The sequence below is a fragment of the Carcharhinus amblyrhynchos genome, chromosome 14 (assembly GCF_965287045.1).
Source record: "Carcharhinus amblyrhynchos chromosome 14, sCarAmb.v2.hapA, whole genome shotgun sequence".
Taxonomy (NCBI): domain Eukaryota; kingdom Metazoa; phylum Chordata; class Chondrichthyes; order Carcharhiniformes; family Carcharhinidae; genus Carcharhinus; species Carcharhinus amblyrhynchos.
In genome coordinates, this window is record NC_137337.1 from 58614796 (window position 1) to 58629808 (window position 15013).

The 15013-nt window shown below is 42.5% G+C and overlaps 1 protein-coding gene across 2 annotated transcripts in view; it reads right to left on the reverse strand.

Annotated features, from left to right (window-relative positions):
- LOC145352707 (enhancer of rudimentary homolog) overlaps positions 1–15013 on the reverse strand; it is a 49544-nt gene that overhangs the window by 12962 nt on the left and 21569 nt on the right. For both annotated transcript variants that reach the window (XM_080202951.1, XM_080202952.1), the window contains one exon: positions 4776–4896. In XM_080202951.1, the coding sequence (XP_080059077.1) occupies positions 4776–4896 (121 nt within the window). The remainder of the gene's footprint in view (positions 1–4775; positions 4897–15013) is intronic.

A 15013-nucleotide genomic window follows, 5' to 3' on the forward strand; every position in this document is an offset into this window, starting at 1 on the left:
TATTTCTCTTGTTGGGGACGGTCATTTCTGCCACGCAAATGCCAGGCAATGTTATTTGCCACTTGTGAACCCAAGCCTGAATATTGTTCTGGTCTTGGATATGGGCTGCTTCAAGTACCTGAGGAGTTTAAATGGTGGTGAACCATTGTGCTGTCATTAGTGAATATCCCCATTTCTGACCTTCTGATGATGAAAAAGTCGTACAGCTGAAGATGTTTATGTCGCCCCTAAGGAACTTCTGCAGTGATTCTTGAAATTGAGATGATTGACCTCCAACCACCTTCCTTTGTGCCAGGTGTGACTTTAACCAATGGAGTGTTTTCCCCAATTCCCATCAAACCCAGTCATGCTAAGCCCCTTTGATGCCATATTCGGTCAAATGCTGCCAATATCAAGGGCAGTAAATCTCACTTCTGGAGCTTAGCTCTTTTGTCCATGATTGAATTGTAATGAGGTCAGGAACTGAGTAACCCTAGCAGAATTCAAATTGAATGTCAGCGAGCAGGTTATTGCTGAGTAAGTGCTGCTTGATAGCACTGTTGATGACCCCTTCCATCACTTTAATGATGATGATCGAATAGGATGACAGGGCGGTAATTGGCCAGGTTGGGTTTGTCCTGTTTCTTGTGTACAGGACCTATCTGGGCAATTTTCCACATTGCCAGGTAGATGCCAGTGTTGTAACTGAAGTGGAACAGCTTGGCTAGGAGCGTGACTAGTACAGGAGTACAGGTCTTCAGTATTGTTGCTGGAATATCGTCAGAGCCATAGCCTTTGCTATATCTAATGTCTTCAGCTGTTTCTTGATGTCACATTGGGAGAATCGAATTGTCTGAAAACTAGCACCAGAAGGAGGCCAAGATGGATCACCCACTCAGCACTTCTGGCAGAACATTGTTCCACTGATGTGCTGGATTCCTCCATTAACGACTGGAATCAACAAGACTGCAAAGCTTATATCTGATCTGTTGGGTATGGAATTGCTTAGCTCTATTACCTGCTGCCTATACTATGTGGCACACAAGTACACCTGTGTTATAACTTCCCCATGATACCTAATTTTTAGGTATGCCTGGTGTTGATATGCCCTCCTGCACTTTTCGTTGAACCAGGGTTTGGTCATTTCTGTTTGTGATTCTCCAAGGGGATTGTAACAGATTTCACTGGTGAAATGAGGGAAGCAGCAGCCAATTTGTGTACAGAAAGCTTCCATAAACATTGTGACAATGGTCAGATCATTTGGTTTTAATGTTGGCGACCAGGAATCAGAGGAGAGTTCTTTGACTTCATACATCTAATCAATGGCAGGGCCTCGGCACCATAGTGGAATGTTGGCCTGTACTGCATGCCCAAGCCTTAATTGTGGCTAGTAATAAACTTTTCCAGAATGGTTTCAGATTTTCAGCATCTGCAATATTTTGCAATTCACTGAATCACAGAATGGTGACAGCACAGTGGTGGCTATTTGAGCAAACAGGTACATGCAAGAGCAACTCAATCCATCACACTCATCCATCTTTCCCCTTTTGCCAATCACATTAAGTCTGAGAGCTCTGGTTTTTAAACAAGGTTTTTCTTGATCAATTCATTTCAGACACCTCATGATTTTGAGCGCCTCTATCAAACCTCCTCAGGGTGGGGGCCGGGCGGTGTGGCGGGAGCAGGGGGGGGGCGCCGTGGCGGCAGGCGGGCGAGACAGAAGGGGTGGGCGACAGGGCAGGAGTGAGGGGGTGCGCCAGAGAATCAGAGCGAGGGAGTGTGCCAGAGAATATTACAATAATATTTAACTTCAGTCATTTATTTGTGATATAATAATGGTAGATGAAATTCTGATTCTGCCGTCAGCAGCACAACACTCTCTGCAGTTGATTGTGAACAGCAGTACTAGGAGACAAAGACATTGGAATTTAGTGAATTCACTGCAGTGCCGAGGCTGCTCACCCAGGCTCACCAAAAACTTTATTTTCCCATCCTTGAAGTGCCCACCCATGCAAAGACCAAGAAGTCTACCAAACCTATGGATAATGATCATGAAAAAGAGAAGAGTCAGGTTCATGTGTCCCACCAGGCCAAATGTAAAGCTGAATAGAAAATCAATACCATACAGCAGAGAGGCTGTTCAGTCCGCTATACCTCTGCTGGCTCCTTGAAAGTCCTCTCTGATTTGTCCCACTCCCACGGCCCTGCAATTTCTTTTCTTTTAAACATTTATCTAATCGCCTTTAGAAAATTACTATTGAATTTGGTTCTATCTTTGTTCAAGGCAGTGAGATCCAGATCACAACAAAGCATTAAAAACTTCTTTCATCTTCCCATTGGTTCTTTAGTCAATTATCTCAAGTTGGTGTCCCTAGTTGTCAACACTCTTGCCAGTGACAATAGTTTCTTCTTATCTAGGACCACAAACAGCACAAAGAAATTCTTATCCACACAATGTGCCCTTTCTGAACTGCCATCCAATGCAACAAATTAATGAATTCTACACAAAATGTTGAGTAAATGAAGGCCCTTGAAACTTAGCTTATGTTCTTTCTCTTGTGGATTGTAAAATGCAGTATTCAGTTTAGTTTCTACAGGAAGTGGCTCATTAGCGGGGCCTTAGTGAACAGATGTAAATATACAAGACGTAGAGCCAGCACTCTTGCAAATGGGATGGGAATTGGCAGCAGCTACAGGATCTAGTGAAGAGCACAAGTAAACTCCTGCGTGGCCTTAAATGGAGAAAATAGTATTTTAGAGGCCAGCAGTGTGATCAGGGGTTGGTTGAAAGGATTTGGTAATTAAATTCAAAAGAATTGCATTGACTACACGAAGGCCTGATTAATTGGAAAATGGAAAACTCAAGAGCAATCACTGGAGGTATATAATGTTACAATATCTGTACTTTGTAAACTAAAACTCTTGTGGAAAATATTTTTTCCATAAGAGCACTTTTAATGGTGTGAGCTTAAAACTAAAGAGCATACATACCTGGAAGCTCAATGCTTCAGTGATGATAGGGAGAGAATCTCTGCAGATCACATTCTCCCTGTTATCAGCAATCATTAGTTAAAAATATTCAACAAAAAGTAGTAAAGGTGGCACTTCCTTATGTTAAATGTGATATAGAAATAAAAGTTGTTGCTGTTCAACAGAGTTTATTTTTAGTCTTTACAAGATTAGAATAGTTTCCAAAAATAACTGAGCAAAACTGCTTTCCAAAATTTGCAAAGGCGTTTGCCACTCATTGTCAGAGCACTCACTCAACCACAGCCACTTGGACAATGGGAATGGTCACATTTACACCATTAGAAAAGCAAGGCAGCCTTGAGGAAGAGGCTGCAAACCCTGCCAATGTCTGTGACTTCCTCCAGCTCTACAATTCTCAGACATCCCTGTATTCCTCCAATTCTGGCCTTTTGTGACTCCCATTGCCCTGACTCCCATTGTGTCAGTCATGTCTTCAGCTGTCCAGATCAGAGGTTCTCTAACTAGGGACCACGGAGTGGTTTCTGGTGAGCTGGGAGGTGGAATTGGAGTGTGGCCCCCAGCCATGCAGCATAGAGTGGATTGATTGTCTCATGGAGGAGCAGAGAGCAGAAGAATAGAGACACTCTGCATTTAGGTACAGCCATCTCTAAAATCTAAGTAAAAAGCTGTTGACTTAAAGACATTATTAAACACTTCTTACATGCAACAGTTTCTTATCATGATCATTATTAGTGTAAATCTATGATTACTAATTCATTTGAAACGGGGTGCTAAAACCAAAGGATGTTCAGAACTATTGGTCTAGACCTTCATCTTTGGAATTCTGTCCCTCGATCACTGCCTCGATCCCCTTGATCACTGCCTCTCCCTCTCCTCCTTTAAGATGCTTCTTAAAACCCAATCGTTTTCTCTGTCTTAAGCCTCCTTATGTGGTTCAGTGTCAAATTGGATCTGATAACATTCCTGTGAAACAACTTGGGACATTTTACCCCATTAAAGATGCTATGTAAATGTTGACTAATAACATCTCAGCCGTTGACTCTGCTTCAGAGCACAGATTTGTTAAAGCAGCTTCTCCAAGGTTCAATATCACCTGGGCGGAATGTGCCAACTGGTGTTCATTTCAAAAGTAAAGCTTTGCCAGTTTTGAGAGAGAAATATACTAGAATCACAAAACACAGGGTGTTTCACTATTCTAGTGTCATCCTGCTTGTAACCTCACAAAACAGCATTGCCTCTGGATCATAGTTACGCACAGCTTTTAATTTATTTTCAAGTAGTGTGCAGCATATGCTGGAATTTGCAGTGTATAAGTATGGGTCAGTGCCAGTTGGCTATTGAAACCTTCAAACAGAGTTAATTTTAACAATCTTTGGGATACAGCGTGATTGCACATTCTTTAAACAAAACAGCATGTAAATTTATAGCTGTAAATTTTAAAAAAAACAAAGTGGTTGAAATGAAGAACATGAATGCACCAAAGGAGAAATTATTTGAAATAGGGCAAGAGGAGACTTGAGGGAGCCTGAACACCAGCATGAAGCTGTTGGGCTGAATGGATTGTTTCATTCACTCGAACTGTAGCATCACCCAGCAGTGTGTGCGCGCCACCCAGTGGCTGTTTATATCATAGCCCTGTATATCAGACTGGTTTCATATTCACAGCATCATTCACGTTTATCAATTAAAGGTTAGGCAAACCAATTAAGAGCTACTCCACAAGGAAAGGCAGCACATTTTGCAACCCCTTTGAGAATATTATTCAGTAGTTCAGTTGAGCCACCAATCAAGAGGTTTATACTCACACAAGGCAACTGAGATCAGCCAAATCGTCGATGAAATCAAAAAGCTGGCTAATGTCGTAGGTGATTGATGGGCTGTTTGGGTTCATACGCTTCAAATGCTCTTCATACATCTTACAGACACCTAATAAATATGGGGGAAGCCAAGAACAGGGAGGATTACACTTTTATAGTGCAATGTTTTCATCTGAAAAAAACTCTTCCCCCTCTGTGCCAGCAAGTTATCCCCCTCTCCGAGCCAGCATGGCATCTCAGTCCCAGAGCAGACAATGTTGCAGGTTGGTGAGCACGTGCGAAGAAAAGGCTTCAAGGTGTAGATGGCATCCTGAACTTTTAAAAATACATTTGTTTGAATTCAGACTGTAATAGCACTGTATCAAATCATTTTACAAGTTTCGAAACAATTATCTAAATAAAACAGGGATCATATAGGATGGACAAGCATCAAAAACATGAACGTGTTAGTATACAGATATGGATTAATTTTTGGACACTGCTATATCAGTACGATTAAAGGTTAATCAGCCCCACTTTCTCTGCACTTTGTCACTGACCATAATATTCAGTTAGGGAACACTGAATGAGATTAATGACATCCAAACTAGTGTTACAAACCTGCTAATGAGCCATTACTCCAAGTATTACAAACACTGGCACTCATTTCCTCAAATTGCTGTTACTCCCTTAGCTCAATTCTAGCTCAACTCCTAATCACAGAATCATAATACCCTGCCCTAAAGATATTTGAAAATCACCCACTGCTTTCCCTGCCATATTACTTGTTACAAAAATGAAAATTTCTTATAGTTCTGAGGCAGTCATGGATCTGAAATAATAATTGCTTCTTCTGACACAGGTTTTACCAGAATGGTTTAATTTGAGATTTCCAGCATCTGCATTATTTTGCAATTCACTGAATCACAGAATGGTGACAGCACAGTGGGGGCTATTTGTGCAGTCTTGTATGTGCAAGAGCAACTCAATCCGTTACACTCACTCATCCTTTCTCTTTTGCCAATTACATTAAATCTGTGAGCTCTGGTTTTCAAATAAGGTTTTTCCTGATCTATTCATTCCAGACACCTCATGATTTTGAGCGCCTCTATCAAATATCCTCTTAACTTTCCCCTCTTAAAGGAGAACAGCCTCAGATTCACCAATCTATTCATGTAACTCATCCCGGGAACTATTCTCAAGAATCTTCTCTTCATCCTATGACCTTTTCAGGGGATGAGAACGAGGGAGCGTGCCAGAGGGTGGGATTGAGGGAGCACGCCAGATGGTGTGGGGGGCGAGGGAGTGCACCAGAGTGAGAAAGTGCGACAAAGAGACAGAGCAAGAGATTGAGACAGAGAGTCAGACTGAGAGACAGCACCAAAGATCGTGCATACCAGGGAGACAGCTTTCATAACCTCTTCTGCCTGTCATGTAGCAAGGTCAGGTGGTTAGATTGGGTGAGAGGTGAAAAGTAGGGTTTGCGCCTAGTTTCTTGCTGCACCTGGTCTTACCAGCCCTGTTCTGCCGGCAAAATCAGCTTTGTGCTGAGAAAGGGTGCGAGTCGATTTAAATAGTAATGACATCATTTGAATGTTGTTAATGAGTCCTGGGAGTGATTGGTGGGGAACTGGAACTCTGCAGATGGCAATGATCAGCGTGGGGTGGAGGGGACAAACATGAGAAAAGAGGGAAATGAAAAAGGGGGATAGGAGCAGAAAAAGACAAAAGAGCGATATACAAACAGAATGTGAGAGAGAGAGAGAGAGAGAGACACACACAGACAGATAGAGGAAGACAGATGGAGACAGGGGTTAGGATTCTCCCATCCTGTCACGCTAATTTTCCGGTGCAGCAGGGCGGGAGATTCTTGCGGCCAGGCATACACGTGATTTGTGCATGCGTTCCCTCTGCATAGGCATCTCCCAGTGCCGAATTTCCGGTGTCATCGGATCTGCGCTAGAAACTGGCAGGAAGACAGGCAAGTCACTTAAATCTTTATTTACGTCTAATTTTAATGCAATTAGCGGCCTGGGGCTGAATTCTCCGGGCCTGCTAGCCTCTCCCACCCCACCAGAGGATTTCACTCTAGCAGGGATTACAGTAGCTCCTCATTTTCGGGGAGTAAAGGGCGGGGGGGCGGGGAGGTGGAAGCAATCGTGACTCAGGGGATCGGGCAGTGGGAGGAGAGGGGGCACCCTGGTAGTGTCAGCCTGCATCCCCTGGCACTGCCCATGGGGCAAAGTGTCCATGCCCAAGAGGCACCTTGGTACTGCCCACCAGGCATTGGGCAAGGATGGACTCAAATGAGTTGAATGACTGGCTGCAGATTTTTTCATCCGTGTGCCAGTGGATTGGATAGTTTTCAAGGAGGCACATGATGGGCTGAATGGCTTCAGTCTTCAAATGTGTTATATTTTCCAGCACTCTTCATAAATACACAATTCTAATTTTGTACATCAAATAGTCAGCAAAGAAACAGGCCGCTCTAACCTAACTAGTCCTTTGAGCCATTTACACTCCAGTCGAGCCTATTCTCATCCTTTCCCATCAGCACAAACCTTCTCTATTCTCCTCCTTATCCAGCATCTACTGAAATACATCTGTGTTGTTCTGCTCAACTATTCCTCATGGTAGCAAGCTTTACATTCTCACACTCCACTAAAGGGATTTCTCTCAAATTCCTAATTTGATTTATTAGTGAGCGTTTACTTTGATAACCTCAGGTGGAAACATTCTTTTCAAAACCTTTCATAATTTTAGGATCACTCGTACGTTATCTCAACCTAGCCTATTTATCCTTTCCTGATAGCAACAACCATGCAATGTTGGTATCACCCTCACAGATGCCTTTTTAAACTCTCTCCAGCTCATCGATAGGCTACCAGAGGTAAGAACAATACTCCAAATTCTATCCCTCTAGAAAAAATTCCTGGTGTTTTGTTTTGCTTGTTTTTAAAACGGCCTTATTAACTAGTAACTTTTAGTGGCGTATGTATTTGAATTCCCAGATCCCTTTGGCTTCTCTACCATTTACATTCTTGTTTTCTAAGTAAATGTGACCTCCTTATTTATCTTATAGCTGCAAGTGTATATCAATTACTATAAAAATCTTGTGATTCTAAGAGGGTTGTGCGATTTTTGAATCGTCGATAATCGCAGGTGAAGTGCCTGAAGATTGGAGAGTGGCAAATGTTGTGCCTTTGTTTAAAAAGGGCTGCTGGGAAAAGCCTGGGAACTACAGGCCAGTGAGCCTCACATGTGTGGTGGGTAAGTTGTTAGAAGGTATTTTGAGAGACAGAATCTACAGGCATTTAAAGTCGCAAGGACTGATTAGGGACAATCAGCATGGCTTTGAGTGGAAAAATCATGTCTTACAAATTTGATTGAGTTTTTTGAAGCGGTAACTAAGAAGGTAGATGAGAGCAATGCAGTTGATGTTGTCTACATGGACTTTAGCAAGGCCTTTGACAAGGTACTGCACGGTAGGTTGTTGCAAAAAGTTAAATCTCACGGGATCCAAGATGAGGTATCTAAATGGATACAAAATTGGCTTAGGGTGGTTGTAGAGGGTCGTTTTTCAAACTGGAGGCCTGTGACCAGCAGTGTGCCTCAGGGATCAGTGCTGGGTACATTGTTATTTGTCATTTATATTAATGATTTGGATGAGAATATAGGAGGCATGCTTAGTAAGTTTGCAGATGACACCAAGATCGGAGGCATAGTGGACAGTGAAGAAAGTTCTCTCTGATTACAATGAGATCTTGATCAATTGGGCCTTTGGGCTGACGAATAACAGATGGAGTTAAATTTAGACAAATGCAAGGTGATGCATTTTGGTAGATTGAACCAAGGCAGGACTTAGTCAGTTAATGGTAGGACATTGGGGAGAGTAACAGAATAAAGAGATCCTGGGGTACACATTCATAGTGGAGTCACAAGTGGACATAGTGAAGAAGGCATTTGGCATGCTTGGTTTTATCGGTCAGAACATTGAATACAGGAGTTGGGATGTCTTGTTGAAGTTGTACAAGATATTGGTAAGGCCACACTTGGAATACTGTGTGTAGATCTGGTCATCCTATTATAGAAAAGATATTATTAAAGTAGAGAGAGTGTAGAAAAGATTTACTAGGATGCTACTAGGACTTGATGGTTTGAGTTATAAGGAGAGGCTGGATAGGAGGGTGAGGGTGATCTTATAGAGATCTATAAAATAATGAGGGGCTCAGATCAGTTAGATAGTCAACATCTTTTCCCAAAGGTAGCGGAATCTAAAACTAGAGGGCATAGGTTTAAAGGTGAGAGGGGAGAGATACAAAAGTGTCCAGAGGGGCAGTTTTTTTCACACCGAGGGCGGTGAGTGTCTGGAACAAGCTGCCAGAGGTAGTAGTAGAGGCAGGTACAATTTTGTCTTTTAAAAACCATTTAAACAGTTACATGGGTAAGGTGGGTATAGGAGGATTTGGGCCAAATGTAAGTGAGATTAGTTTAGGGGTTTTTAAAAAAAGGTGGCATGGATAAGTTAGGCCAAAGGGCCTGTTTCCATGCCGTGTACCTCTATGACTTTGGAATTCCACCTCAGAAGCTGGTGGAAGCGGCATTACAGAATTTTTTAAGTTAGAAGTCGACAGATTCTTGTTAGGCAAGAGAATCAGGAATTGTCGGGGGTAGATGGGAATGTGGAACTGAAAACAGATCAATCATCATCATATTGAATGGTGGAGCAGCTCGAGGGTTGATTTCTGCTCCTATTTTGTATGCGTCCCTGGATTGGACCACACTCACCTAGTTTTGCATTCAAAAACAGCCAAGGGACAAAATGGAATCTCAGCAGCAAAAGCCAATGACAATGAGAATCATTTAATACTGTGCTGTTTGACACAGAACCTCACTAAGCACTTATTGACCTACTGTACAACAAAAATGACAGGTCTTCATAGCCCACAGTCATGATCAAATTCCCTTCATTATCATTTCTTGCATACTGTTCTAGGCCTGAATTCCTGATTGTGATAACTTGAGGTCACAAATAAGGTAGTCAAATGTGCTGTTTAAAGAATGATCTTTACATAAAGAAATAAAAAAGTTCAATGATAACAATAACTCAGCAGAACTATGAAAACAGGAGCAACTGGTAAAACAGGTCTTGTTTGCAGAACACTCCCTTGCAGACCAAAAACCACTCCAAAACCTGTACATCCTCAGAACTTTCAACAGATGCCAGTGAAACAATTACACAAGAGGAAAGGCTGATAAGTGAAGTCTGTATTCAAATGAGACTCTGTAACACTTCTTCCCACATCAGGATAGAAATACAAAGTAATGACTTAACTATAAGAAAGGCTGACAGGAGCTTTGCAGTTGCATTGTGATCAATTTAATACTGCTGAATCTTGTATTGGTGGATCTAGAGCATTCCTCTTCACTCCCCCAGCAGAGTCAACTGGCAAAGCTTGGACCTCAGGAACAACTTCCTGGCTAACGTCCACAACCCAAGACACTTTGGTTTAAAATTATTGCCAGTAACCACCTCTGGTTACTACCAAAATGCCTGATGTGGACCTGATCATCCAGTTTGAACTGCCTCTCTGCGACATGGTAGTTGTATCCCTCCTTCTGCTTCTCTCGTCTCCTGCCCACTTTTGTTCTGAGACCTGGACCTAGCAATTATTCCACTGGAGAGACTCGGTGGTGGGTTGTGGTGCAATATGATGCAGCAATAAAAGTCTTGAGAGCTTTATTCTTAAAGTATCACCCACCATTCTCTTCAATTCAGAACTTGAACCACTCACTCTGTCAAACCATTTGAAGGCAGATAAAATAGTGCAATATGCACATAAAGTATTCTATGCTTTTACATGAATTCCTGAAATAATTCACCTGCAAACATAGTGCTGTTAAACAAAACAAGCGAATCTGTTATAGAACGTGAGTTGGAAAACTTTGATGTAGCTTCTCAATTGTCACAGCAGCTATAATATTACTCATGATATGCACTTCCAATCATTTCAAATGCACATCTACATCAACCAAAAACATGTGGTTCATGAAAGATCCCACAAAGTCCAGATGCAGACTGGACCATGGCCTCTCAGGCCACTCCGAAGGATGAATTGGTGCTGATGGCACCATCTTCTGGCTTATATGATGAGCAGAATAAGATTTTACCTTGTTCTCCAAGTCCAGATCCATATTAGGCCACCAAACACATGACCTGGCTAGACACTTCATTCTAGAGTACCTGGTTGAGCCTCATGAATTTCATTCATGACTTGCAAATGACTAGAGGGTGAAACGACCACACCTGAACCCCACAGTATGCATCCATTCTGCATATTTAACTGACCTCTACCCTCCACATAAGGTTTCAATTCATTATCTTCTACGACAGTTGGCCTTCCTTGAATCAGAAATCTTCTAAGTTGTACCAGAATAAGATCTCTATACATCCAACACTTAATCTGCTTTGCACTTACTGGAGAACGTGCAAGTCTCAAGTAATAAAATTGTCTTGGGAGGATACAATATCTTGGTTGGCAAATCCGATAAAAGGAGACAACAATGTGTCCCCATTTGTGTTGTTTTTCCCTGCTTTGTATACAATATTGTACTGATAAGCTGACAATGTAAGCATCCAGCGCTGTATTCTTACTGAGGTCATGGGATGAACACAAAGAGAGCAAAGAAAATTACAGCACAGAAACAAGCCCTTCGGTCCTCCAAGCCAGCACCGACCATGCTGCCGGATTGAACTAAAACCCCTTACGCTTCTGGGGACCCTATCCCTCCATTCCCATCCGATTCATGTATTTGTCATGACGCTCTTAAATGTCACTATTATATCTGCTTCCATTACCTCTCCCAGCAGTGAATTCCAGACATCCACCACCCTTTTTTAAAAATTGCCTCATACATCTCCTATAAACATTGCCCCTCGCATCTTAAATCTATGCCCCCTAGTAATTGACTCTTCCATCCTGGGAAAAAGCTTCTGATTATCCACTCTGTCCATGCCCTCATAATCTTGTAGACTTTTAAAGGGTCATCCCTCAACCTCCGACGTTCCAGTGAGAACAAACCAAGTTTCAACAACCTCTCCTCATTGCTAATGCCCTCCATACCAGGCAGCATCCTGGCAAATCATTTCTGTACCATCTCCAAAGCCTCCACATCCTTCTGGTAGTGTGGCGACCAGAATTGAACACTATATTCCAAGTGCGGCCTAACTAAGGTTCTATAAAGCTGCAACATGACTTGCCAATTTTTAAACTCAATGCCCAGGCTGATGAAAGCAAACACGCCATATGCCTTCTTGACTACCTTCTCCACCTGCGTTGCCATTTTCAGTGATCGGTGTACCTGTACACTCAGATCTCTCTGCCTATCACTACTCTTAAGGGTTCTGCCATTTACTGTATATTTCCTATGCTTCCAAAATGCATTACCTGACATTTGTCCGATTAAACTCCATCTGCCCTCTCTGCTCAAGTCTCCAACTGATCTATATCCTGCTGTATCCTCTGATGGTCCTCATCGCTATCAGCAAATCCACTAATCTTTATGCCATCCGCAAACTTACTAATCAAACCAGTTACATTTTCCTCCAAATCATTTATATATTACAAACAGCAAAGGTCCCAGCACTGATCCCTGAAGAATGCCACTTGTCACAGCCCTCCATTCAGAAACATACTCTTCCACTGCTACCCTCTGTTTTCTATAGCCAAGCCAGTTCTGTATCCACCTTGCCAGCTCACCTCTGATCCCATGTGATTTCACCTTCTACACAAGTCTGCCATGTGGAACCTTTTCAAAAGCATTACTGAAGTCCATGTAGACAACATCCACTGCCCTACCCTCAATCATCTTTGTCACTTCCTTGAAAAACTTGATCAAGTTAGTGAGACACGACCTCCCTTTCACAAAACCATGTTGCCTCTTGTTAATAGGTCCACTTATTTCCAAGTGGGAGTAAATCCTGTGTCGAAGAATCCTCTCCAATAATTTCCCTATCACTGACGTAAGGCTCACCGGCCTTTAATTACCTGGATTATTCTTGCTCTCCTTCTTAAACAAAGGAACAACACTGGCTATTCTCCAGTTCTCTGGGACCTCCCCTGCAGTCACTGAGGATACAAAGATTTCTCTCAAGACCCCAACAATTTCCTCCCTTGCCTCTCTACAGTATTCTGGGGTACATCCCATCAGGCCCTGGGGACTTGTCTATCTTAACGTTTCTCAAGAAACCCAATACCACCTCCTTTCTGATAGTTTGACTTAAACTATCTATATACCCTGTCCCAGACCCATCATCCACCAAGTCCTTCTCTTTGGTGAATACTGATGCAAAGTACTCATTTAATATCTCGCCCATTTTCTCTGGCTCCACGCATAGATTCACTCCCCTGTCCTTGAATGGGCCAATCTTCTCCCTGGCTACCCTCTTGCTCTTTATATATGTATAAAAAGCCTTCGGATTTTCCTTAATCCTGCTGGCCAATTACTTCTTGTAACCCCTTTTAGCCCTCTTTACCCCTTGCTTAAGTTTCTTTCTACTTTCCTGGTATTCCACACTTGCTTTGTGTGTTCCCAGCCTCCTAGCTTTGACAAATGCTTCCTTTTTCTCTTTGACTAGGCTCACAATATCTCTCGTTATCAAGGTTCCCAAAACATGCCATTTTTATCCTTCATCCTTACAGGAATATGCTGGTCCTGAATTCCTATCAAATTACACTTGAAAGCTGCCAGGTGTTGTATTTGTCTTCAAACATCTGCCCACAATGTACATGTTTCAGTTCTTGCCTAATATTGTGGAAATTAGCCTTGTCCCAATTCAGCACCTTCACTTGAGGACTACACTTAATCTTTATCCGTCAGTACTTTAGAGCTTACTGAATTGTCACTATTCCGGAGCTGCTCCCCCCACTGAAACGTCGACCACATGGCCGATGTAATTCCCCAATACTAGGCGAAGTATGGCCCCTTCCCTCGTTGGGCTACTTACGTACTGTTTCAAGACGCCCTCCTGGATGCTCCTTAAAAACTCTGCCCCATCCACACCCCCAGCACTAAGTGACTCCCAGTCAACATAGGGGAAGTTAAAATTTCCCACAATAACAACAACCCTGTTTCTTTTACCAAAATCTGCCTACACCTCTGTTCCTCTATCTCCTGCTGGCTGTTGGGCAGCCTATAGTAAACCCCCAAACATTGTGATTACAGCCTTCCTATTCCTGAGCTCTACCCATATTGCCTTGCTGTATGAGCCCTCTTGAGGTGTCCTCTTGCAATATAGCTGTGATATTCTCCTTGACTAGTACAACTCCCCCCTACCCCTTTTATATCCTGCCTGAAACATCTGTATCCTGGAACGTTAAGCTGCCAATCCTGTCCTTCCCTTAACCAAGTCTCTGTAATCGCAACAACATCATAGTTCCAAGTACTAATCCAAGCTCTAAGTTCATCTGCCTTACCTGTTACACTTCTCACATTGAAACAAATTCAGTTCAATCTACCAGAACCACTCTGATTAGCGACCACACCTTGCCTGATCTTTCTCTGAGTTCTACTGGCCCTACTCTTTGGTTCCCCTTCGGTTAATTTGCCTTTGTTTTGATTCCCAATCCCCTGCCAAACTAGTTGCATTTTGACTCACTGTAAGTCATCAGACTCATCAATGGCTTTCGATCAGTACGTATAGTCAACAAACAACAGTGATACTTATGGAAACTTTTTACCGTAAAATGACAGCTAGGACCTCTTCGTCCAACTGTGAATATCCTTTTTCAGCCTTTGTCTGGGTCCTAGACGCAAAAATGATGGATTTTTCAGACCTGTCCTCCATTAAATAAGAAAGTAGTACCCCCACAACATAGGGTGCGGCAACACAACAGGATAAGTTCACTGTCTGGATCAAAATGGACTAACAGATTAGCTGATTGTAGCAGAGTTTTCATACCCTCGAAAGCCTTCTTCTGTGTGGACTCTCACTTCCATTTGGTTTCTTTGTGCAGAAGTAAGTACAGAGGAGCCAACACTGTATACAGGTCTGGCAAAAACTTTCCACAATAGTTTATCAAACGCAAGAATAACCCGAGCTTGGCCACATTCCTAAGCTCCTTAATGGCTTGAACAAAGAACAATACAGCAGAGGAACAAGCCCTTTGGCCCTTCAAGCCTGCACCAATCATATGTTCTTAACTAGACCATCCGTTTGTATCCCTCTATTCACAGTCTGTTCATGT